At 38.1% G+C, this 27,601-nt stretch overlaps 1 protein-coding gene across 1 annotated transcript in view; it reads left to right on the top strand.

The window, feature by feature from the left end:
- LOC126094510 (unconventional myosin-IXa-like) overlaps positions 1 to 27,601 on the top strand; it is a 303,759-nt gene that overhangs the window by 101,868 nt on the left and 174,290 nt on the right. Inside the window, 3 exon segments of the mRNA XM_049908919.1 lie at positions 12,408 to 12,689; positions 22,878 to 23,142; positions 24,886 to 25,043. Of these exon segments, the coding sequence (XP_049764876.1) occupies positions 12,408 to 12,689; positions 22,878 to 23,142; positions 24,886 to 25,043 (705 nt within the window).

The raw sequence follows: 27,601 nt of genomic DNA on the forward strand, positions 1-27,601 counted from the left end.
CTTTAATTCTGTGAGTCATGTACCTTTTGACCTTCAACTATTACAGTTATAGTGTTTTTTTGTTGGCACTCTGGCAAGAACAGTCCCATTTATCTTCCAGATAAGATGACTGCAATAAATGAACTTGAGCTGCTTCTACAGGATGACCATAATAGGGATCTGGTCTTCCAAAGACTCCTTTTACAGACCTCACATTTCTTGATTTGTCTACCATGTACTTTGAAACTGATGGAATGTTGTTCAAAATTGTTTTCTGTGAAAATGTTTCTGGAATAATAGTTAATATATAGTCATGAAAATTCACAGCACAATAAAGGAGTGTGACATAATGAATATGAAGATAAATATTTTAAAAAGCAAAATACATGATTTTCTAACTGAACAATGCTGCTACTCTGTGGAAGATTTCATGATGGACGAAATGATACTTTGAGCTGGGTCCCTAAAATGGAACAAAAATTTATGATAGTTATAGTAGATATAAATACTGCAAGTTTGACAAATTTTAAATCAGTAAATTCTCCACAAAGTATTATTCTAAGTGTGACAAAATTTCAAATAAGCTAATTGTAACCTTGACATGTCTCCTGTACATCAGACATATGATCTGAAATTGTGTACATTATGACATGAACAAAATACATTTCACATTAAAACTTGCTGCTTTTCACTGTAGGATGCGCAATATTCAACAGCTGAATTGATATTTGTGAAAAATTCGTAACAGAGGGTGCAAGAGAGCTTTGGTTCTTTTTCTCCTGAAGAAAGAGTGGTCAGTTTTGCTGTAGTGTATTCATCCATAGCTTTAGTAATTTCTCTGCACTTTCTTAATGCATAGAGCTTATGACTCAACTTCACTGACCATGGTTACTTAACAGGACTAACACCTACCTCTGTAATTGACTGATTCACAGTATTTACTTGTGCCTCTATTGATTAAAAATCTGAACCATGGAAAGCTTCCCCTTGTTCAGATACTATCATTGTTGTTATTCTGTCAAAACATTTAGAACACAAAAATTCGTCACTGGAAACATCTTCACTAGAAACAGAGTTTTCAAATGAGAACACTTATTCCCAACCTGAACAAAGTCTTTTTTTTTTCTTTTTTTTTTTATATATGGATATGCAAATAGTCAGCACACTTGACTCTCTCAAAAGACATTTCAAATAGTCCTTTTCACGGAACACACTGCAACTTTGTCAACTGGCAAATTCCTCACGAAAACACAGAACTCACTGGATGTCTCAGATTTCTTATAATCTTCTTTACTAAACAAATTAGCACTGAACAACTACAATACAGAAACCTGCAATGAACAACCACAACAAAGAAACTATCAAGAAACTACAACAAAGTGTAACAATGGAAGTGAAAATAATAACTGCAACAAAGAAAGTGATAAGAAATAACTGCAACAAAGACAATAAAAATAAACACTGCAACAAAGAAATTAGTAAGAAACAACTTCAGTGAAGACATACATTATACTTGAAAGTTAAAAAAATGATTTTTTAAAAATAAAACCTGTCCAACTTAAAACTGGAAGCTCTCCTATACAGAGAATATAGTACTACATGGCGCTAATAAAAAATAAAATATATATATTCTGGATTGGCATTTTTGAAAAAAAAAATTGTAAATTATAAAAAATTCAAAACGTGACAGTAAAAGAAGTTTGACAGATATGTCCAAACGGAGGATACCATCGTAATCATAAAGTAATTATCTTTCAAATAAATAATTAAAAAAACTAACAAAATACCTAGAACTGTTACAGAGATACAGCATTTTAAAAATGTTTCCGAAATTCACATCTTCAAAATGGTGTTTGCAGTGTCATCTTTGGAGGCCTGTATCTCGGGGCAGGTATTTTTTTGGAGAAAACAAAAAAAATGTGTGTTTCTTACTTACTCCTGAATTTTACCATATGCTAAATTCAATAACATCCCAGACTATGAAGGTAACCCCCCTGCCTGAAGTGATACGGATTATGCATTTTACATTCCCGGAAGTAACGTTTTATTAAATTTCCTGTTTACAGTGTTAATTTGCATCTGTTTTGGTGTTAACCTATTAATAATTCTTGCCTGATGTACACTTTATGAAACAATGTTTACGGAGAAAAAGCTGATGCAATTGACATAGAATGATGCTGGCCTTCAAGTACTGTTTCCAAATGTTACGTGGTTAATTTTCTCAACAGCATGATGCTCTGCTCAGTAGAGCTGAATCGCTAAGAGTTGGAACAATTCGTGCTTTGTCGCCTGCCGTTGCCAAGTTCTAATCAGCATGGTGGCTGATGGGAGTGACCAATTGTGTTCGAACCAAGATTTCGTGACAGATCACAACTATTTTCAAAGTGTCTCTACTTCACTTACACTGCTTTGTTATCTTCATGGCACCTTTGCATTATTTGAATGCAAATTTAGCATGTTTTGTTTTTTGGCTACTGGTACTGCTAGTTGACACCTTTGCTCTCCTTGTGTTGCTCAAACATGTCTGGTTTAAATAAAAGAAGGGTGCACCCATTACATACTTTTTCAGGCTTAGCATGAAGCGTTTTGAGAATTTGTCATGCAAATATTTTCATAAGTATTTTGTTGTGATGTTTCACAAACAGTGGGACTGATGGTTTGTGTGTGTGTGTGTGTGTGTGTGTGTGTGTGTGTGTGTGTGTGTGTGTGTGTGGATTTTTGCATAGTGGAGGAGGCACAGGTTACCTTATAGTCTCAAAAAGATGACTACAATGCAAGAGAGAGAGAGAACAACACGCATGCAAACATCACACAAAATACTTATGTAAATATTTACATGTGATAATGAGAATAAATTCTCTTGCTAAGCATGAAAAAGTATTAACTTGTGCAGTGTTTCATTATTTAAATGATGAATGACACAGTTGCAGGCTTTCCAAAAACATCAGTGATGATGAACGAAATTAAGTCAGATGTCTCAGCTTCCCAGACACTTAACAGTTCCAATTATGTAAGCAGCTAAACATTCAGGTAACCTTTATTACATAATAAACATGTCCCTGACAAGTATTTTGATGCCTATTATGTACATATATTATTCATAAAGTGCAAAAATGTAAGGGGCAGGGAGGTTCCTACACCCAACTTTTACTGCTTAAAAAGTTATTTCCCACATTTTACATTTTCCTGAATTTTACACCACTTTTTAAAACTCTGATAAAAGTGTAAAAGCAGGTTTCCTCTGTATTTTTCTCTTTGACTTTGTTAAGAGACTATGCAGTGGTTTGGAATTTAACAAGAGACTCTGACACATGGTTTGACATAAATGTATTTCCTGTTCCCTCTTTTCTTACTGCTGTAAAGATTCCTCTGTGGTAATTAAGTTTGTAATAGGAGTTGGACTGAACAGCTGTTGATAGACTGTAACCAAGTTACCTTATTTTTGTGGTCTTTGGAGAAGCATTTTGTTACAGGACTCACATTAGAAAACATGTAATGATAGAAAGGACCGCCCATTGTGACAACTAAAATATAGAGAGCAGAATATGTGTGGCAGTTGTTATGGTATTTCTGTGTCTGCTAAAGTGCAGTTTTACAATAATGTTCCATAATTAATTTTTTTCTATCTCTAATTGCATTTTAGTAGGAAAACATGGGAATTTTTGTGGGATGTATCTGTATATGAATACAAAGCTATGGAGTGTAATATACAGGGTGTTACAAAAAGGTACGGCCAAACTTTCAGGAAACATTCCTCACACACAAATCAAGAAAAGATGTTATGTGGACATGTGTCCGGAAACGCTTAATTTCCATGTTAGAGCTCATTTTAGTTTCGTCAGTAAGTACTGTACTTCCTCGATTCACCGCCAGTTGGCCCAATTGAAGGAAGGTAATGTTGACTTCGGTGCTTGTGTTGACATGCGATTCATTGCTCTAGAGTACTAGCATCAAGCACATCAGTACGTAGCATCAACAGGTTAGTGTTCATCACGAACGTGGTTTTGCAGTCAGTGCAATGTTTACAAATGCGGAGTTGGCAGATGCCCATTTGATGTATGGATTAGCACGGGGCAATAGTTGTGGCGCGGTACGTTTCTATCGAGACAGATTTCCAGAACGAAGGTGTCCCGACAGGAAGACGTTCGAAGCAATTGATCGGCATCTTAGGGAGCACGGAACATTCCAGCCTATGACTTGCAACTGGGGAAGACCTAGAACGACGAGGACACCTGCAATGGACGAAGCAATTCTTCGTGCAGTTGACGATAACCCTAATGTCAGCGCCAAAGAAGTTGCTGCTGTACAAGGTATCGTTGACCACGTCACTGTATGGAGAGTGCTATGGGAGAACCAGTTGTTTCCGTACCATGTACAGCGTATGCAGGCACTATCAGCAGCTGATTGGCCTCCACGGGTACACTTCTGCGAATGGTTCATCCAACAATGTGTCAATCCTCATTTCAGTGCAAATGTTCTCTTTACGGATGAGGCTTCATTCCAACGTGATCAAATTGTAAATTTTCACAATCAACATGTGTGGGCTGATGAGAATCTGCACGCAATTGTGCAATCACGTCATCAACACAGATTTTCTGTGAACGTTTGGGCAGGCATTGTTGGTGATGTCTTGATTGGGCCCCATGTTCTTCCACCTACGCTCAATGGAGCACGTTATCATGATTTCATACGGGATACTCTACCTGTGCTGCTAGAACATGTGGCTTTACAAGTACGACACAACATGTGGTTCATGCATGATGGAGCTCCTGCACATTTCAGTCGAAGTGTTTGTACGCTTCTCAACAACAGATTCGATGACCAATGGATTGGTAGAGGTGGACCAATTCCATGGCCTCCACGCTCTCCTGACCTCAACCCTCTTGACTTTCATTTATGGGGGCATTTGAAATCTCTTGTCTACGCAACCCCGGTACCAAATGTAGAGGCTCTTCGTGCTCGTATTGTGGACGGCTGTGGTACAATATGCCATTCTCCAGGGCTGCATCAGCGCATCAGGGATTCCATGCGACGGAGGGTGGATGCATGTATCCTCGCTAACGGAGGACATTTTGAACATTTCCTGTAACAAAGTGTTTGAAGTCACACTGGTACGTTCTGTTGCTGTGTGTTTCCATTCCATGATTAATGTGATTTGAAGAGAAGTAATAAAATGAGCTCTTACATGGAACGTAAGCGTTTCCGGACACATGTCCACATAACATATTTTCTTTCTTTGTGTGTAAGGAATGTTTCCTGAAAGTTTGGCCGTACCTTTTTGTAACACCCTGTATACTTGTAGTGTGTGTTTCAGAGGCATCACTTGTACCTCGTTGCAAGGTTATACTGGAGGTAATGATGTGCTTGTGCAGATGATATCTGATAAGTCTTATTAACACTAAAACTTAGGTGGGTGGGTGGGTGGGTGGGGGTGGGGACTTAAGGTAGTTTGCATAAAAGTTCCAGAAAAAGTCTGATACTACATGGAGGAAAGGCGGTATGAAAAAGGATAGAATTAACTCGAAATGATTGGCAAAATAAAAATACATATGAGAAGATGAATAAACATGAATTTTATTTGCTACAAAGTATTTAAGGCAGGATTATGTGCTGTTAGTACAATATGCTTTCCAAACGTGGGAGATGATTATGGACCATTGAGGACATGCCACTTTGTGCCAATGTGAGTAATGGTGTTTGGCAAGGTACACAACTACCAATGTCCATTACTCACATTTCTCTTCCATCAGAAACTCGTTGAGATGAACCTCCATTCACTTAAAGCAGCTTTTCGCATTTCCTGCTGGGTTCGAAGTTTATTATAATTGACAAGGTATGACACTGGGCCTCCTGTATTAAAGGTTGAGAGCTTTCTATGACCACTGTTTTCATGCTGTGTTACATGACTGTGAGTGCTACACCATTCCTTGTAGACACATTGGACAGTCCACGTAGATACACCCACAAATTGGCAACTTCATTCGTGTTGTGGTCATGGGCACGTCCAAATGTAATAGCTCCTTTCTGGCATTTTGTCACTTATTGCAGTGACCCATCTTACTATAATGGCTCCCTTTCTTGATATTTTCTTTCATATAGTTGGCTCAATTCGAGGGGGGGAGATCAGATTTTTTTTTATTTTTAATTTTGTTGCCATGTCGTAAAATGAAGTCTCAGTTATTTTCGGTGACACATAATTTATTTTTCCATCTATGTTACATCTTGCTCAACAGTGACTGCTCTTGTTGTAAGATTTCCAGTCAATTTGAAAAAGTTATTCAAAGAATGGAAAATCCAGGATGGAATGTAACAGTATTCTGAAAAGGAAAGTTGCTATTCACCATATAGTGGAGATGCTGAGTCACAGATAAGCACAACAAGAAGACTGTCACAAATATAGCTTTTGGCCAGTAAGGCTTTCGTCAGAATTAGATGACAAACACGTACAAGTACACTCATGCAAACGCAACTCTCACACACGACTGCAAGTAGCAGCACTGGTGCACGTTGGGAGCAGTGACTGGGTGTGGGTAACAAGGAGGCTGGGGCAGGGAGGGAGTGGTAGGGTAGAGGTGGCCGACAGTGATTACCTGTGAAACAAGTCACATGATCTACAAGCTAAGCTGCAACCACTGGCTGCATTCTATGTGGGCATGACAACCAACAAACTGTCTTTCTGCATGAATGGCCACCGACAAACTGTGACGAAGAAACAAGTGGACCACCCTGTTGCTGAGCATGCTGCCAAATATGACATCCTTCATTTCAATGACTGCTTCACAGCCTTTGCCATATGGATCCTTCCCACCAACACCAGCTTTTCTGAATTGTGCAGGTGGGAACTTTCTGTGCAATATATCCTGTGTTCCTGTAACCCTCTTAACCTCAACCTTGGTTACTCATTGTCCTCTCCCATCCAGCCCCTTCTCTGTTCCCATTCCAGCACTACACAGCCCTCATTCCTCCATCACACTGTCTTTTTACTTCGCTCCTTTTGGGCTTTCCACCTCCCCATCGTTCCACTGCCCTCCATCTAACCTCCCAATTTCACATAGCTGCCCTACCCTCTTTCCACCTCATCCCTGCACACTCCCTAACGGCACATGACTGTCCGCCACCCCTACCCTACTATCCCTCCCCCTCCCTGCACCAGCCTCCTCCTTGCCCCCATCCAGTGCTGCTGCTTACAGTGTGGCCTCAGTTGCCTGAGATTGCGATCGTGTGCGTGTGTGTGTGTGTGTGTGTGTGTGTGTGTGTGTGTGTGTGTTGTGTTTAATTTTGACGAAGGCCTGACTGGCTGAAAGCTAGATTTGTGACAGTATTTTTGTTGTGCCTATCTGCAACTCAGCATTCTGCTTTGTGGTGAGCAGCAACTTTCCTTTCCACAATATTGAAAAAGTAACTCATAATTTATTGTTAAAAAAAATATGTTGACCTGCACAGCACGTGCAACAAAAAAGAAAAGAGGGAGGGAAGGGGTCCATTAAGGGCATAGTGAAACTGAGCATTACCCATGATTGCAACACAGGCAGTGGTATGAATGCTAACACCAACAATTTTTTGTCACTACAAGCAGATACTGATTTTGTACAACCGTCCGGCACACAAGCACTGCTTCATTGCTATGACACACCTGTGGTGCATTGTATGGCCATCTGTTAGTAGTTCTGCATTACTGCACTCCACCGAGACCACTAGGATTTTTTAAGAGGTTTTCCTTTGGGCTTATCTTGGTGTGTCTGCTGTCATGGTGAAAAATTCAAGTTTATTGGACTGATCAGTTAAGAAGTCTTTTTAAATAAGAGTATAGGAAAACCTAATCAATAAGGACAGGGAATTATTTGAAGCCAATCTCGGGACACAACAAACAGTTTATTAAGATCTCATGAGTAATCTCATCATTTAGTGCCAGAGGGTCTTACGAGAACTTAAAGTTCACAGAATGCCAATGCGAGAAAATATATGTGGATCAGAGGATATGGAGGCGACAGAGAGTTGAACTTTTAAATAAATAACATTATGTTACCAATACTCATTTGAGGCAAGGAAGCAGTATTAGGGTACTCATTTGAGGCAAGGAAGCAGTATTAGGGTGTAACGTCCTGTTGACAGGGAGCTCATTAGAGATGGAGCACAAACTTGTATAATGAAAGGATCCTGAAGGAAATCGGCCGTGCCCTATTCTGAGAAGCCATCCTGGCATTTGTGTGGAACGATTTAAGGAAATCAGAAAAATCTAAATCTGGATGGCCAGACGGGCATTTGAACCGTCAGCCTCCAGAATATGTGCTGACCATTGCATCACCTCACTCGGTCATTGTAATCTAGACAGTGAGTGCATCTCATACCACTGAAGATGAATATGGCCAGATCATGCCCAAAATATTGTGCTTAAAAATGGAATCATCAACAAACTTAAACACAAAAATACACTTGGTAGTTACTAATTTTTTTCTTTGTGTTCGTCAAATGATTAATTTCCACAGATAGGAATATTTAAACATCATGTCATCTCATATTAACAGTTCATACTTGTGGATTTTAGTTCATGTTTGAGGGGTGATTCAGCTGCCCCTACCCTTAGGTTTAATGCAACCTGCAGTGTCTTCAAATACCACACGCAAGATTTTCATATCCTTTCACTCTCATATGTATCAGTAAAAGACATTTAGAACAGATTTCAGTAAACATTATTGAAATTATTGAGACCACCAACATGAAATATATAAAGTACTCTGCAACAGTGATCTTATTCTTCTGTAGAGTTAGTAGGTATTATATTATCCATTTTCAAATTTTATACTGCCAGTGCATTATCCTGTTGAAAAAAAAATAGTTTTCAGCTGATTAAAAGCAATTTCTTTTACACTGTGACATGTGATATGTATGTGCTCAGTACCTACACTATCCATCTGTTAGTGGTCAATAATATGGGGTGTGTCAACCCTCTACCTTTATGGTGGCTTGCACTCTGCTGGGGAACTTTCAGTGAAGTGTGTAGAAGTCAGTGGAGGAATGGCTGCCCATTCTTCATAAAAAGCAGAAACCATAGAAGATGGTATTGATAAGATGCTGGGGTCTGAAGTGGGTCAGCATTGTAACTCATCCGTTGGGTTCAGACTGGGATCCTGAATGTTGTTATCCACCAATCATTGCTTTAAAGATACTGCTTTATGACTGGGTGCTTTGTCAGGCTGATATAATCATAGTCTCTGAACTGCTCCCCCTACTGTATGCTGTACAAAATTCTGTAAAATGTGTACAGGGTGTATATGCCATGAGACAAATGGAAAAAACTTGGATGAAAAATCTGGAAATTTCTTAGAATTCCAGAAATGTTTCATTGTTTTGGTTTTCTGTTAAATTTTTGTAATTTTGACTGGTAAGAACTGATACTCTGATCCCGCTACTCCAGAATAATACTGCAGTAGTTAAGTATAAATGACAGAATAACACCAAACTAAAACTCTAATTGCAAAGAAAATGGTGCACACGCAAGTATGTGCTGACAACTAAATGTCTCAAATGGCTTTAGGACGAAGACTATGCAATACTTCGTAACAGCAAACTGCTTTTGATGAGTGTGATGTCATGGGAAAATATTGAAAATGGTGGTTTGAGAAGTGTTACTTTGAAAGTAAACTTCCTTTTACTCAAATTGAATTACGTTGTGTGTGGCAGTGTGTGATGAATTTCTTAAATCACAGACCATTTAACTCTCATTCAAAACTTAACACTTCGAGGACCAGCCACTTAGGAAAATTTCGAGCCCAGAGGACCATCTGTATATCCCATTATTTAAAATTGTAGTGGCACATTTGTGTTGGATATATCTCAAATGATAACATATGCTAAAAGAGACCAAGCTTCAAGGTTAGTTTTTCATATTTACATTAGTTCTTTGATGGGTTACAAAGTTATGCAGTAACAATTGCAAAAAGTATAATTATCCTCCAAAAACAAGTGTGAGGTGAATTTGTGAGCAACATACATAATTGACTTTTCTATGGAAACGTCGAAGTGTTCAATGGAAAATGTATTCAGCCAGGCAACCCATGAAATGCTCGGTGCACATCAGTGGGGTCTGTAATTGTGCTTGTCAGAAATATTCAGTTGGTGCAATTTAAGCTGTGCTCTTAGGATCCTACCTAACCACACCCTGAGGGGCGAGGGGGGGGGGGGGGGCAGCAAAAAATTTTTCATGACCAATATTAAATGTGAGAGCTTAGCTTTCGTTGTAGCTGTACTAAATGTATATTAATTTAAACCATTAAATTTTCGTATTTGTGTGTTTGCACTACTTAACACTGATGTTGCTATTGACTGACTACATCACATATCCTATGCTCTGAATATCTGCTGTCATTGGCTGGTGAGATCACATGACTTGAGCTATGATTGGCTGACAATAATGTGTTGCACAGTGCAATCTTGTTTTCAGTGCTTTGGAAGCTACCACGCTGTATTTTGTGGAATTCATATTTATAATTTCCAATTACAGAAATGTGCAGTTCACATGTTGCTGCACATTTAATTTCTTTTGAAAATGTGATTTTTTTCTGGGTTTCTTTTCTTAAAGTGCTGGGAAGTTGTATGCCAGTGTATAAAACCTTTACCGATCAAAGGATTGAAAAGTTTTACAGCACCGAGGGAAAGTATATTGAACTTAACAAGGAAAAATAAGTATTCCCCTTTTTCACCCAGGAAAATGTCGATTTTTTTTTTAAATTGCGGAATCCAGGAAAAACCAGAAATGTTTTTTTCATGATGTGTATACACCCTGACTTAGCATTTCCTGAAGTGCAATATGGGGTCCACAACGTAACCACAAAATCACCCCCATACTGTAGCACCAACACATTCTCCCTACTTCACTGTTGGTGATACACATGATGGCAGGTAACGTTCCCTGGGCACTCGCCAAACCCATATCCTTCCATTGGGTTGCCACAGGGTGGAACATGATTCATCACTTCAAATCACTTGTTTTTTGCATTCAGTGTCTAGTGGTCTCACTATTTATATCTCCGAAAGCATCCCTTAGCATTGACTACAGAAATGTGTGGCATATGAGGAACTACTCAATCATTGTGCACCATTCTTTTTAAGTCTGTACATGCAGTCTTTGTGGCTGGAATGCTGGTGGCAATGTGTAACACACGGGTCATTTCTTCTGCTAATTTTTTACAAGAAGCCACTGCAATGGTCAAAGGTACCTGTCCATCAATATGTGAGGTCTGCCTATGCGTGGCTTAACTGTGGTTGTTTCTTCGCATTTCCACTTCACAATTGCAACAGTTGAATTGGACAGCTTTAGAAAGGTTGAAATGTTCCTGATGGATTTGTTACTTAGGTAACTTCATGACTATTCCACATTCAAAGTCAGTGAGCTATCAGAACAGGCACCTTTTTCTGTTATTGCTTCTCTACTGAAAATGCAATACTCTCCATCTACATTTATACTGGGGTGTCTGCCTGTTGTGACATCTAGTGGTCAATTCTGCATTACATAGGGATGTTTGAATACTTTTGATCAGACATTGTATAGCCCAAGCTGTGTATTGGTATGAAAAAACAACTGTGCTTGAGGTCACACTGTCAACTGTATTCCTACAGATCAGTGTGTTCCATCATAAACCACTGTAATAACTTAATGTTAACCGTCATTGAATGCCTTCAGTAATCTATTTTCCCCTGTTGACCCAAGCCAAAATATAATCTTAAATGCAGTGAAACAGCATCAAATGTTCGTAAATGGTGGACAGTAGTTGTACTGAGGTGGACAGACTACTCATTTTTAACGAAACTGCCCTCTCACACATTCTTATTTAAGATGGCTTTGTTGTGTGGGTTAATTTTATGGAATGTGATGATGGTTCTTTGTTACATGCGTCATCTGTAACATCATGATGTGGTATCCTGAAATACCAAATACAATGGGTACTCTTGAGGCCTTTCTTATATGTTCAGTTACATGTATGGGAATGAAGGAACCTGTAGTATCCTTTCCAAGTTTTTGGTGTGTTTGAAGAGAGCTGTATTTGAAATACATTATGAACACACAGATGCCTCAGTCATTTATCACCTACAGCAGTAGAAACGGTAGACGAATGAACTCGTCTACTGTGAATAAGTTACGTACAAAACTATTCCATTGGTTTCTTGGAACTCTATGATGACAACTTTATGTTTAACTTGGATATTTTGTGTGTTTTTCTTTATTTCATTTTATAAAATCATTAATTTCTTTGACACAGGAATTATCATTGCATGTACCATCTTTATAATTGTGACAGGATTTCTTTGTATTTTATTATTATTATTATTGTTATTATTATTATTATTATTGTTACTATTTTAGTTTGGGTAGTTTCAAGTACCATTTAAAATGGAAGCTTTTATTTAGCAGTTTGTGATAATGTTTCCAGCTTACCACTGAAACATAGCTCCATTATCAGCACAAGCTCTCATTATAAGGGGCAATGTGGAGAGGACAATGAAAATGATCAAAATGAGCAAGGATTGCCACACAGGCTTTCTTGGTCACATTTACATTCAGGCAGTGAATCACAGAAACCTGATATGGAACAGCAAAATCGTGTAAAGATGGAATTTTCAAGTGGATGCAGGAGAGATTCGCAGCATGCATTAGGAAGAGTACTTTGTCCTGACGAAGCCAGAGTTCTGGAGAGAGCCAACCAGATTGTCATGTATGTAATGGTGAAAAACAAAAAGCTATTTCGGCATGAATCAGTGACATTTGTCCTGGTTTTCTGGGGGGAAATGGTGGTGGTTATGGTGATGGCAGAGTGACAGTAAATTGTTGTAACATTATCTCTGAAGTCCGCTTGTTTTTCTAATAGAGTTTTAATTTAATTTTTTTGTGACATTGGCCTTCTGTACTGATCTATACTTTTTGAATAAAAAATATAATTAATTGCAGCCCTCATCTCTGTTGATGAATGCGCGCACATTAAACTTTGAATCGGAAAGCTGTGAAGTGACGTGTTGTGACCATATAATGCAATACTATTAAATACGTAATGACCGTATTTATCAGGCAGAACTTCCACTGAACTTATAGTTCTCGCAACACTCCTTAATTAAACATGGAAATGTTTGTCAAAAACCTGTTATGTTCATCAATTTTATCTTATGCAAATGATATGCTCAATTGTAATTTTATTATTCAACATGTTATCATCGTGAAATTAGTTTAGAAGTTATATTGAGCTATTTGGTATATCAGAATATGAATGTAAAGTGTAATAGCTGGAATGCAAAATTTTGGAATCTGGCTGTATCAATCCACTCTTTTTCAGCCACTCAGAAATATAAATCATCCGGGATATTAGAGAGAGAATATTGCTGAGTCCTCTAGCATAAGCAATTTCATAGGAAAAATTGCTTTTATTCCAGGATAAGGTTACACACACAGTTGTAATTTACTCAATTTATATAGTGATTCCACTTTTTTGGGCTCATCTCACAAATAAAAAAATATTCTGCTAAAGCACTTCAGTATGTTACTTCGCCAAAGTGCACACTTACAAGGTCTGTTCAAAAAATTCCTGAACTTTGTCCACAAAATTTTTCTGTGCTTACCTTTTACTTATTGTGCCTGATCTCCATTGAAATGCTCTTCTCCACTACTGATACATTGCTCCCAATGCTGTTTCAACTCCAAGAAGCAGTCTTGGTATGCCTCTTACTCGATCATGCGAAGTACCATCTGCGAATTTTTCTTTCATCCCATCAAACATTGCAAATCTTCGTCCTTTCAGTGGGGTTCTCAACTTTGAAAATAAAGAAAAAACCCGCAGTGGCCAGATCTGGAGAGTACAGAGAATGAAGCAGCTCAGTGATTTTGTTTTTTGTGCAATAGTCACGCACCAACAGGTATGTATATGCAGGTGCATTATCGTGAAGCAAGAGCCATGAATTGTCTCGCCAGATTTCAGGCCATTCCCTTCTCACATTTTCTCTCAGGGTTGCAACACGTCCTGATAGTACCATCGATTAACAGTTAGTCCCTGTGGCATGAATTAATGATGAACTAATCCTTTAAAATTAAAGACAATTATCAGCATGTCTTTGACATTTAACTTCACCTGGCAAGCTTGTTTGGTCTTGGAGAACCTTTCCCAATCCATTGTGAAGATTGAGCCTTGGTCTCAACATCATAACTGTAGACCCATGCCTCATCACTAGTTATGATTCTCTTAAGGAACACCTCATTCTCACTTGTGAGATCCAAAAGCTCTTCACATATTGCGAGGCAAAGGTCTTTCTGTTCTTGACTCATGAAACGTGGGACAAAACTTATCGATGGCAACACGATACATTCTGAGATGCTGTATCAGGATTTCGTGACATGATCCAACTGAAATGTTACATTCTTCTGCAATCTCTTGGACAGTCTGTCTTCTATCGGCATCCACAGTTTCGTTGACATTCCTGACATGAGCGTCGCTTGTAGACTTTGATGGATATCCTGAACGAGGGTCATCTTTAACCCTTTGACTGCTGGAGGCGCACCATCTGCTTGGTTCACTGAGACGCGGCAGCCTGCTGCATAACATTGCTACCTGTGCTAAGTGCATGTTCCTTGAGCTGCCACCAGGGCCGAAGCGGGTTGTGCTGCCTCACTCACCCTGTGCTGAATATTTCTGAAGTGGCTACGACTTCAGGTGAAGCACTGTGACCTTTCACGGCTGATACAGAATAAATTCTCTTACTACGTAGTTTCTGTGCAGGTGACTTATTGCAGAATCAAACTGAATCATTAAAACTATTGTCCATCACTAAGAATTATTTGTATATCTTGCTTGTAGTTTTTTTAGATGATTTTTGTAGCTTATGCTGAAAGCGAAGTGATTCGTTAAATTTACCTCAGTCATTTACCTTTCTTTCTTGCATACCTGTTTGTAACATCTGCATTTCTCTATGGTTTCCTCACTGTACTAACTCAAGAATGCGTTCCTCACTGTACTAACTCAATAACGAATAAAATAAGCCATAGATTACAGATAACTGTACATCGCTTTTGTTGTTCAAAACGTTGTATTATGTTGTTTATAGCAGAAAGCGACATACAGATCCGCATTCATATCGTATTACGACATTGGAATTTACTGTTAGCAATGGTAAGAACAATTATACTTCACTTCGTTAAATTCGTTTTGTGGCGTGTTTGGAAATTTCACATGGCCTACTACTTGTTTCTGAGTATATAACAAACTGAGTGCCTAGTCATCCACCATCACAGTTTTTACATCTAATGGGTACACTGTGTAAAGTTTTGCATCCAGGCACAGATGCAGCCATCCTTTGTAGATGGTGATTGGTGCTGTTATAATTTGGAATCGCTGGAAATAAATGATTGTCTGCCACAGATATTTTTTCATGTGCCTATAATTTTAATTGTTGCACATAAGTACTCGGCAGATTTTCCAACATTTGAAAGCTGTGAAATCTTGTCTTTTTGTTAGCACACTAAATTCAGTTATAGAGAAGATTCAAAGTCATCCACCCTTTTTGATCCAAGCTTTGGACCTGCACAGCCAAAGTTAAAAACATATTTTTATTTTGTTTTTTGCCTTTTTTTGGTTTTCCAAGTTCTTTTCTGATAGCACTATTGTATTCTTTCTGTGCTGCAATTAGTAATTCATTTTTGTGTGGTAATTTTCAAAACAGGGTACGACACACAATGGTGCCTTGCAAGTTTTACACTCATACCTGCTTTCTCGATGAACTTTCTGTTTTCAGCAAACAATGCATCTACGCGTTAGCATACTTTTCTTGGAATGCTAACTTTTTATACTGTTTAGAAAATGCCTTCCCACAAACTTGAGAGGATTATCATCAGAACACCATCCCCTGCCAGCTCTTCTGCACTCTGATGCATACGTTTCTGTAAGTTCCCTTACCAACGTCAGATGAAACTCTGTTATTGATATTTTATGACCAGTTAGTGACCTGTGTATGCCTTGAGCGTTTAAAACACACAGATTGAGAACATGAAAAAAGAACTTCTTATACCACTTCATTGTTTTTTTGTATACATCTGACAGAGCTAAGCAGCATATCAGAATGGTCTGATATTCAAATTACAATGTACAATGCTTCGTGGTTTCTCAATTTTCTCTCCAGTATGTCTGTCAGTCTTTCCCGTGGCAACCATTTCTGTGGTGTCACATGTGGTCAACATCCATACTTACCCTTTGTCACACCATTTTATAGCAAACATTATATTAGTGCACATAAATTGGATATCTCCTCATTTCAGTTTGTTTTGAAGTTTCGGTGTGTTGCGTCTGTTCTTATGGACAGCACCACATGCGTTCGTCCCATGACCGTGAAGCCAGGAAAATAAGTCTGAGCTTGAGCACCAATTATCGAGATAGAGGTTATTTCTACGTTCTAAATAGGGCTTTATTAGTGTAGCCACTATGTCACCATTTTCCTCCAAATTGTGGAACTCAGTTTTTGTTGGTGTCCCTGTATAAATAATGAAATGAAATCTAAGACATAGTAGTCTTACAGTCACATAACACACATTTCTTTTATTCAAAATCTACTCCATTTTTATGGAATGAATTGTCTGAAAGATAAGTGGCCTTTGAATAATAGCATACTTTCATTAGTGCATAGTTTCTGATATGGATTAAATGCACAACAGAAAACTGTACGAACTTTATCGACAATGTTTCTAATTTTGAATAATCTGTCTCCTCCAGTATTGGCAGAGTTGTCACTGAAATGTAACATTGTCATAAGTAACAAAAAGTGGTCTCTTGACATAAGTTCACTAAAAATTGGTGTATTTAGAACAACAGCTTCTGTCCATTATTCACTAAGTTTCATGTGAGGCATCAGAAGATAAACAGCTATGAAATATGCATTTCTTCATATCCAGTATCTTTCCAGTGGAGTATTCTCCTTGGTAATTAAATAAGACCAATTCGTTTCGTCAGCTATATATTTCATCGGTTCTTATGTGAAAACTGACAGAATACTTGGCTCATTTCCTATTTGACTCACATTCTGATAGGTATCATCAAATGCATGATTAACTGGCTAAAAATCATTTTCTTTCCAGTCAAATTTATCATTAAGATGTGATTCCATCATAGGTGTTTCACTATCACTTTCTGAGTCTTCATATTCAGAACAACTAACGTCTCTTGCTGAAAAAAAAAGACTGCATTAACACCTCTGCTGACATTGATGGTGTATGACTACAGCTTTCTGATCCTATGAAAGATATATCACTTTCATCAAAATCAAGTAGTTCATCATCACTATCACTTCTCTTCCTCAGTACACCCACGACGTCTTGCCATTTTCTTTGTAACATACAGGATGCGAAGAACATTGAAGTAAATTCTGATGGACAGTGAACTGTAGTGCGAAGCCTAGACTGACAACAGACAGAGAATTGGACGACAAGCTAGCGGCCAGAATTGTAAAAGGTTATTGAGGCATGGGGTGGTAAGTCCGCTGTGCGAGTTACTTCATCGTCAGGGTTCAGGTAGTGGCGCGTCTATACTCGTCACCAGCACTTAGGGGCCGGCAAACTGGTGTGACGTAAATCGTCAACAGCGTCCAGGGGAAAACCAGTGGCTGTGACTAAACTTGTTATTAGCACCCAGGGAGTGGCATGCAGCATGACGAGTAAACTCATCAATAGTAGTCAAAAAGCTAACTTCTGTCTGGCCATTTTTGAACTGTGTGAACCATTCGAAATACTGACTACTGCTTAAGCACTCATCACTGTAGGCTCCATGCATTGTTTGGTGTGTTTCTGTAAAAATTTTCTCAAGTTTCACGCAAAATTTAATGCAGGTGTGTCGCTCCTCTAACTTTGCCATCTTGAAATTTGCAAGCTGTGTGACACAATGTTCTTCTTAATACAACACTGAACAATAACTAACAGACATCTCCAATGAAACTTCCAGCAGTTACACATTAAATGCAGGCGTGTTGCAGAGCTGCCAACAATGTTTCGCTCCAACTTGCCATTGGTGTGAAATTATGAATGAATGTTCCGGAATTTTTTGAACAGACCTCATACACCTAGTTTTGTTTGAAGTATTTCAAACTCTTTCCACAAACTTCATATGTAGTTTTATAAATTCCCCTTACAGAAAGTTTGCTTTGTTTCTGCACGTGCACTTTCACCTATTTTGGCAGGTTACACTTCATGAAATACTGGCAAAAACAGTTACATTATTAAAGAACCTGCTATAAAAGTTTTAGCTACTTACTAAAAAAAAAATACCTTTAATAGGCAGGAATTATGCCAGCCCGTGATACACGTTAATAAAATGTACTGGAGTGTTCCAACTAGACTTAATTTTATTTTGCATTTCCTTTCTGTATCTCCTCCATTGTATGTGCCATTCACTCCTTTCTTCCCATTCTTTTTTCATTTTGTCTTTCATACCTAAGCAACCTTTTCCACACCACCTCTTTGCTCATGGTTCCCATTTACATGTCTCTGTTGTTTCAGTGAGTTGCCAGTTTCTTGACAATTTTTAACTTTGTTGAGTTAGTAACCAGTTGTTAGATTATCTTACTGTTAGGAAACTGAATTGTATTCTCATTTACTTCAGAAACACTGTCCCATTTTGTCTAAGTCCTAGACATGTACCCTCCTCTGTGATCACATAGCACACTTTGTTATGCAGTTTAAGCACAATCTAATGAAATTTTAGCTACAAAAAAACCTTTCCTGTGGAAGATTGCTTGTTACAAGAAATGTAATTACGACATTTTTATTTGTAGGACACTGTGTCACCTGATAAGTAAGAATAACTTTTTCTGAGGCACTGTTACCCCAGCATAGCTTTTGCTGACTTCAAGCAAAATGCTCTGTGATATACATTTAAAGTAAAAGTAGAAGATTTTATGCAAATTAATGTCTTAATAATTTTAAAGTCTAGGGTATATAACAAACATACATTAATAAATATGTGTGTTAATTCTTTACTCACATTTCTTACTCACTTTCCTCTCTCATCTTACTTCCTAGTTTCATGATTCTGTGTGCGTTTGTCAGCTCTTCTCTCTCTTTCCTTTTCATTTCATGCTTTTCCCCAATCCACCAATTTTCCTTAACTTTCTCATTTTTGTTTTTCTTCCTTTCTTCATTCTGTTTTGTAAAGTTTTACAGTATATGTTATTGTCTTTGTTTCATGTTCTGCCAGCTATTCTTTTTTGACCCATCTGTGCCTGTGCTTATAATTCTGTGTTTCTTGTCCCATCTTTTTCTCATATTTCTATGCTAACTTTTCCTGTTTTCAGATCACATCTGTTCAGTTACATTGCTAATTTCCATCTCATTCTATTGTGCTGTGTCTCTGTTGGTTTGAGTCTTGGGTGACTTAGCCATCATTTCTTCTTTTTTTGTGAACTTGATCTTCATACTAATTTAGGTAATTCAGATGTACATTTTTTATTTTAGTAGTTTTTTTTTTTTTTTTTTTTTTTTTTGTTAGTGGATGTGTATAATTCTGTGTTTTGAATCTGAAGCGGTATTTATTTGCATTGCTGCATGGGTGATACAATATTGCAAAATTTCTTTTTTGCCCTGTGCAGTGTTTTCCTTGCAAAATTCTCCATTTCACATGTGTTGTGCTGAAGAAGGATGATGAGTTTCACCTTTAAGAAAGTCAGTACTTTACTTTACTTTTTCTTAGTATAAAATCTGAGACAGGATCAAAGTTTTATTTCTAAAAATGTAAACTTACCAGTTCCACAACAGCAGAAGTTACACTGATGACAGACTTTCCTTGCCAATTGATAAAAATACATCCATATGTTCATTAATTGTAGTTAACTTCTAGCCATTATGTCTGAAAATGCACTTTATGTATTCAAAGACAGAGGTTAGTTCTTGTGAAATGAAATTTTAAGTGTTTGGAGAATTTACATCTCTTTATAAACAAAAAAGAATTTAAAAAATCTCTAGTCAGCATAATTTTTACTTCATTTCTTCTTTCACAACTGGATAATTGTAAGCCAAACTTGATGGCTCTCTTCTGTGCCCCAGTAATTCAGAACCTCCCATTGATTATGTCTAAGAATATTAATTTAATTATAAACTGATTTGTGTGTGTAATTTTTGGAGTAAAAACTGGGAAGATTTACTGTAATTATCAGATAACAATCTGGAACAGCTCTGAATTCAAAGGAGGAAAATTCAGTAAGATGGAACTGCATATCTTTAGGTACGCATTAAAGACTGTAGCAGCCCAAGCGGTCATATTATGGCCCACTATTTAGAGCAGGATAGGCTGCAATCTGTGATAGGTCTGACGACAGACTACAATGATGGAGCAGCACAAGTGTTTAGAAGTTCACCATTCAGCACAAATTGTTGAACATGGGCTGTGCAGCAGATGACCGTTGCATATTCCCATGTTGACCTAACCTCATTATCAGTTGTGATTGCAGTAAGTGAGAAATTTTCAAGATCGGAAAGTGGATCAGTGGAAGCGTGTTGTCTGGTCTGATGAATCTCTCTTAGTGTTACATGAAACCTGCAGCGTGCCATAGAAGCAAGCCTGTATTATACTATGGGAGACATTTGCCTGGTCTTCCATAGGACCTATGAAAGTAAGCTCCATGAAGCTTTGGACTACTTGAACCTTATTGCAAATTACCTGCATCCCTTCATGCTTTGTCTTTCCTGATGGCGATGGTGTCTTGCAGCAGGATAACTGCCCGTACCACAAAGTCAGAATTGTGGTACAATGGTTTGAGGTGCATAGTAGTTAACTTGTGTTGTCAGTTTGGTCACCATATTTGCTTGATTTGAATCCAATGAAATATATCAGGTGTACTATGCTCACAAACAAGTGGCCTGCAATCTGCAGAAATTGTGTGGTCTGTATGTAGACATCCTGTTATCTATTTCTAGTTCTTCTGTTGTTGTTGTTGTTGTTGTTGTAGGGTTGGACTTTCTGAGAGGAAGTGGTGGCCAAGTCATCTCCCCCCATGTGACTTTAACTTTCTGAATTGAATCTTTCTTTATATACATGTTTAACATCCAGGTAAGGAAATGACTAGGTTCTGTAGCCTTATCATTGCTTCGTTGCACATTATGCTAATATCCTTTCTGCTCTTGAGAAAATTCTGTTTATGTGTTTATAATGCATCATGTTCCTAGTGCGTTTTTCTCTTGTAAGAAAACAGCAGTTGAGAATAGGGTACAAATACCAAATTCATTCGAGATGCTTCAGAATGTACTTTGAGTACTGCCACAGAACATTGTACATCAGAATGTCACTAAGTAAATGAAAGGCTTCTGGAACATTTCATTTGGATCTGCAAAATAGGATCCATCCAGGTACTCTTCCATACCACAAGGTCTGTTTATGTTCTGCATTGTTATTTTTTTGTGTACACATTTTTCACTTTATCCACTTTTTTCCTTCTCTCAAGTTCTGCTCTATCTTTTCTATATTTCTGCTGTGATGGTACTTACCTGTCTTTCGCCAGTTTCATACCTGTTTGTCTCACATGTCATCTCATTGTAAACTCTTATTCATATTCATGTACTGAATGAAGTGTATGCAGACAACAGCATTATTTACTGCTATAAATTGTTATCTTGCTATGAATAGTGTCAGTTGCTCCTTAAATTTTTGTTAAAAAATACTACAATCTCAAATGGTTTTTGTGAAAAGGGCACAGTTCATCCCCTTTACTGTTACTCTCTAATCCATACTTGGTTTTCTCTCTGGTGGCATTTTCAGTGACAAGAAATTAAGCTCCAGTCTTCCATCCTTCCTTTCTTTTAGCTGTCATAAGCCTAAAGCTGATTTGAATGCTACAATACTTCTCTGAGCATGCTCCCAACCGGTAGTGGCATGGCCTTGCCTTCCTTCAACTTCAGAATTTGCCCATGTAATGTAGGCTCTTCTAATACTGCCCTCGGTTCACACTCAAGCAGGTGCAGGTAGTACAGGGTACCCACCAGTTGGCCCTACAGCATGCAGTGTGTGCATGCATGAGACACTTGACCCCTTGACCCCCCCCTCCCCCCGTATGTGCTCTGCCAGTGCTGAAGTATTATACAGGCTACAGTGTGGCTGCTTAACTGCCTGTGTGTCAGCTGTTCATCCACAGCTGCCCACCGCTGCCCAAAGATGCCCTGCTGCCCACTGGGAAAGGGGGGGGGGGGGGGGAGAGGGGGCTGCAAGCAGAAACAACCTGATCTATTGAGTTACAGTAGCATCTAAGGCCTAACTTACAATTTGTAAATGAAGCGAATTAAACTTACATACATTTTTTGTTGTGGGATCTAAATTTTCATTTGGATTTATTCATTATGAGAGAGTATTTGTTCATGGATTTTTTTGCAATTTTTTTTTGTCTTTTCAATGTTACTGATGTCATGGCCAGGAGTAATTTTCTGCAGTGTCCTATGACTATCACAAGTGCTTGTATTAGCTTAACTGTGTGCTTTGGTGTTTTAGTTCTTACACTTTTCACCTATTAACTCCAACCCCCCTTACTTTGCTGACCCAGTCCAATTTTCTTGTATGTTATTTTGTTTTACAGAATTATTGGTATCATTCTTTCCATGTGCTACATTTCTTACACGCTTCATTTGTGTTTGATTCTACAGTTTGCTTCCTGATTTACAAATCTTGCGATTTTATGTGTTGATCTTGTAGAATATTATTTTTGGCCCACTTGTAATTATTTCTTGATGTTTTGCTTTGAAATTTAGTATACAATTCATATGGTTTTTCCGATAAAGTATTTATAACTGTGGAGTGCTTTGTAATTATGATATAATGCAGAACATGTCATATATTTATCTCCTGTGTTTTTGTGCTATTGCAAATGAGTCTTTGAGTTACTAGCATTCAGTTACTTTGCAGGAAAAACAAATCCTTCAGACCACGAGAACGCAGTAAGAAAGGCCTCAAGAACCTGCAAACAGTAAAGACACTTGCAGGACGAACACAAGCTCAGAACTTAGGTGGCCATACACAGACTCAGCAACAACAACAAGCACCAGGAAAAGCTCGAAAACAGCCACAGACAGTTACTGCACAGTTTCAGCAGTCACTACACAGTCTTATGGATACACTCAACCATGCTAATCCATTTTTCATTCGGTGCATTAAGAGTAATGCTGATAAGGTTGGTGTCTGTGTAAATTGTGTTTGTCACTTACCACATAGAGTTGGTGTTGGACAGCAGGCAGACTATTTAAATGTGAACTGTTATATTTTAGTAGCTGTTGGATGATATATTTTATCATGTCTGTGTGCTGACCAATATGCCCTCTGTGTGGTGAGTAGTAATTTATGCTTTTATTCCATCCTGGATTTTTGATTCTTAAAACTTAAGTGTGTTTAGAAATAAGCACTGAAAGGCCACATTGCCAGTCATCTTTAAGAAAGTGTTTGGAGTGAAATATGTACATAAACGGTGAAAGTGATATAGCGTATAGGTTTATATATATATATATATATCTGGAATGATAGCGATAGCACTGTATGTTTGAATGTCATGGTTGACCACAAAAAAGATCTTTACCAAGCGAGGTAAAGCCATGGTAAGCACACTGGACTTGCATTCGGGAGGACAATGGTTCGAATCCATATCCAGCCATCCAGATTTCCTTCCCCGTCCTTGAAACATATGCTCTGCCTTAAGCCCTAATCTCCTTCCTTGTAAAACCCTCATTCTTTATATAAAGTAAATAATGTTGCTCATTTTGTTAAAATCTGTGGAACCATACTCACTGTCTTTTCATGGACGTAGGATTTCCTTTTGTGTCCTCTTCTGTCCTTCCCCTACAAAAGTTGTAGTTTTATGTCATAGGTGCATGCTAATTTAATGTGGTTATATATAAAAGGAATGTAACGGAAATTAGGATAGTTTAACAGTGTGAAAAATGTATACAGGTTGTGATGGCCTTACTGTTTCTTGACTGAATACTCATGTTCATCCTCAAGTTCATTGTGGCATATGTTTGACATAGCGTTCTTTCTACAATTTTGTCTTTTACATCATGTTCTTCCCTCACAAGATTTCTGTCTCTAAAATATCTCTCTCTGTACACTTCTTTTCTCCACAGCCATTCGCTCAATATGTAAGTTCAGGAAATTTTTCTAGAATTTTCATTTCAACTTTTCAATCTGCCTAAATATTATATAATTCACCTGTTTTTCATAAGAATGATTCCAAACCACTCCACTCTGGTCTGGTCATCCTGATTTTGATTTATATGGTTTATTTAAAGCTGCATAACAGTCACTTAAATAAAACCACTGCTGATTCCTTGTAAGGATTGCGTCAGATCTGGACAGATGTCTCATTTAGGAACTTCAAGTTTTATTGTGGGTGTCAAGGAGTAGTAGTACAAAAGAAATGGAAATTTTATCTCAATTTGACGTGAACATCCAGATTGCATCAAAAATGTTGTTTTGTATTTAATCATCAACTTTTTTGTCACAGACAATATTATTATTATTACTATTTAGTGATACAATAGACAACAATAAACACAATAATTGAGGTCACTGTGCTACAATTTGTCTTTTATTCCCAAGTGCCTAGGACTACACGATCTATCAGTAGATAAGGCTTGCAGATCCCATCTTTTAGTTGGCAAATGGATATTGCTGTGATATCATTTGTGTATTGATAACTTTCCACAAGGCCTCCAGTAGCCCAAGAACCATTTGGACCACTTTTACTTGTTTCAAGTCTTCATGTCTTTTAATTTTTTCCAACTGTTTTTATTGTTATTGCTACTACTACTACTACTACTACTACTACTATTATTATTATTATTATTATTATTATTATTATTATTATTATTATTATAAATCATCATCATTATCATTGTTGACTTATTTTAGATCCTTTTTATAGATTCCAAATAAATTTGATAATGAGACAGTGCAAAGACAGCTGAGGTATACGGGCATGCTGGAAACAGTGCGCATCAGGCAAGCTGGCTACAATGTGAGGCTGACATACGATGAATTCATACAACTTTATCGGATTTTGCTACCAAAAGGATTACTCAGGTAAGATATTAAGTTTGCTTCTTATAGTACTTGAGTGAACATTATCACTTTGACATTTTGGACTGCGGAGAGAGTTCCACATACACTATGTGATTAAAAGTATCCGAACACCCCCAAAAACATATGTTTGTCATATTAGGTGCATCGTGCTGCCACCTACTGCCAGGCACTGTATAACAGCGACCTCAGTAGTTATTGGACATTGTGAAAGAACAGAACTGGGTGCTCTGCAGAACTCACAGACTTCGAATGTGGTCAGGCGATTGGGTGTCACTTGCGTAATACGTCAGTACACGAGATTTCCACTCTCCTAAATATCCTATGTCCACTATTTCTGATGTGATAGTGGAGTGGAAACGTGAAGGGACACTACAGCACAAAAGTGTACAGGCCAACCTTGTCTGTTGACTGTCAGAGACCGCCGACAGCTGAAGAGGGTTGTAATGTGTAATAGGCAGACATCTATCCAGACCATGACACAGGAATTCCAAACTGCATCAGGATCCACTACACGTACTATGGGGAGGTGAGAAAACTTGGATTTCATGATCGAGCGGCTGCTTATAAGCCACACATCATGCTGGTAAATGCCAAATGATGCCCCGCTTGGTGTAAGGAGCGTAAACATTGGATGATTGAACAGTGAAAAAACATTGTGCAATTTGGGGATGGCAGTAGCACCTTTCAACACATTCGAACAACTGTTCATAATGCATGGCCTGTGGCGGAGTAGTTACACGATAATAACATCCCTGTAATGGACTACCCTGCACAGAGTCCTGATGTGGATCCTATAGAACACCTTTGGGATGTTTTGGAACACGAACTTCGTGCCAGGCCTCACCAACTGACATCGATACCTCTCCTCAGTGCAGCACTCCGCGAAGAATGAGCTGCCATTACCCCTTCCACCACCTGATTGAATGTATGCCTGTGAGAGTGTAAGCTGTCATCAAGGCTAAGGGTGGTCCAACACCATATTGAATTCCAGCATTACTGATGGAGGACACCATAAACTTGTTGGATTGCGCCGTAACCTTGTAAGTCATCTTCAGTCAGGTGCCCAGATACTTTTGATCACATAGTGTAGCTCTAAGAAAAAGGGAAGAAGGCTACATTTGGCCTAAAATATTTTTTTTTCATCTTACTGATATACAAACTGTTCCTATTGATGAATGTAACATGGTTCAAAGATAGTTCCAGAATGTAGGGGACGGAAGTGTCCCATCACCACAAATGGAACAGTTGGCGTGGAGGTCCTGTGCTTGTGATAAACTTCTGACTATATGTCATGTTATGACCACCTTTCCTTTTCTCTGGTACTTTTCCAGTGCCCTGTTTAAGACACATACATCTAGAAGGTACAAGATTTGTCTTCAGTTATTTATTGTTTCAATCATGGCTGTTGGGTTCTCTCTCAGATCCTGTAATTCTTGATGACGGTTTCTTAATAACCCTATTATGCAAACAATATTTGTATTTTATTGTGCAATGGAAACTCCAGGTAGGAATATCAACAATGCAGGAAAAGATATAGAGCTACTTACCGTAACAATGACACTTTAAGTTGCAGACAGGCACAATTAAAAAGACACTTTTACTTAAGGTTTTGGCCACAGTGTGCACCAGGAAAATGAACGGAAATACACATCATTCACAAATTGCATTCTGGTTTCATCTGACAGAGTTGGTTCGGTCATGTGTGTGTGTGTGTGTGTGTGTGTGTGTGTGTGTGTGTGTGTGTGTGTGTGTGTGTGTGTGTTTTTTTCTGTTTCTTTTTCTTTTTCTGATGAAGGCTGTGGCTTAGAGCTTGTGTGTATGTGTCTTTTAATTGTGCCCGTCTGCAACTTAAGGTGTTATATCTATGGTGAGTAACAGTCTTATCTTTTCCTACATTGTTGTATTTTATTCTGATGTTTTAAATTTGTAAAATTGGTATTTCATTGTATCTATGGGTTAAATTTGGAGAAAAAGATTACTGTTACGTATAAATGAGTGAGGTGATTTTCATCGTAACTGCAATTCTGCGGCGTGTGTCTTTGCAAATTGATTAAATTCACTGCCTGACAAAAAAAGTGAAGCACCAGAAGGGTGAAGGGAATGGAATGAAACTTTGTGGGTTCAGAGGGTATGTGATGATATTTCAGTGATTACAAAATGGAGTTAAATTTACAAAGAGTTTGGCATTGTGAGCTCATTCATTTATCAGTATGATGCTGCACCCCCTGCCTCCCTCCCCCAGGCCCAGGTTTAGAATTAGCCCTGTCTGAAACAGTCAACCAAATATATGTTTGTGACTGTAGTTTTCTGTCAAATTTGTTGTTGTTGTTCTACATCTACATCTATATCTATACTCTGTAGACCACAGTGAGGTGCGTGGCAGAGGGTATGTCCCATTATACCAGTTGTTGGGTTTCTTTGTGCTCCATTCAAGTTTGGAGCATGGAAAAAATGATTGTTTGAATGCCTCTGTGCGTGTAGGTGCAGTAATTAAAACAATCTTATCCTCACCGTCCCTATGTGAGTGTTAGGTAGGGGGTTGTAGTATATCCCTAGAG

This window comes from Schistocerca cancellata, chromosome 8 (assembly GCF_023864275.1).
Source record: "Schistocerca cancellata isolate TAMUIC-IGC-003103 chromosome 8, iqSchCanc2.1, whole genome shotgun sequence".
Taxonomy (NCBI): Eukaryota; Metazoa; Arthropoda; class Insecta; order Orthoptera; family Acrididae; genus Schistocerca; species Schistocerca cancellata.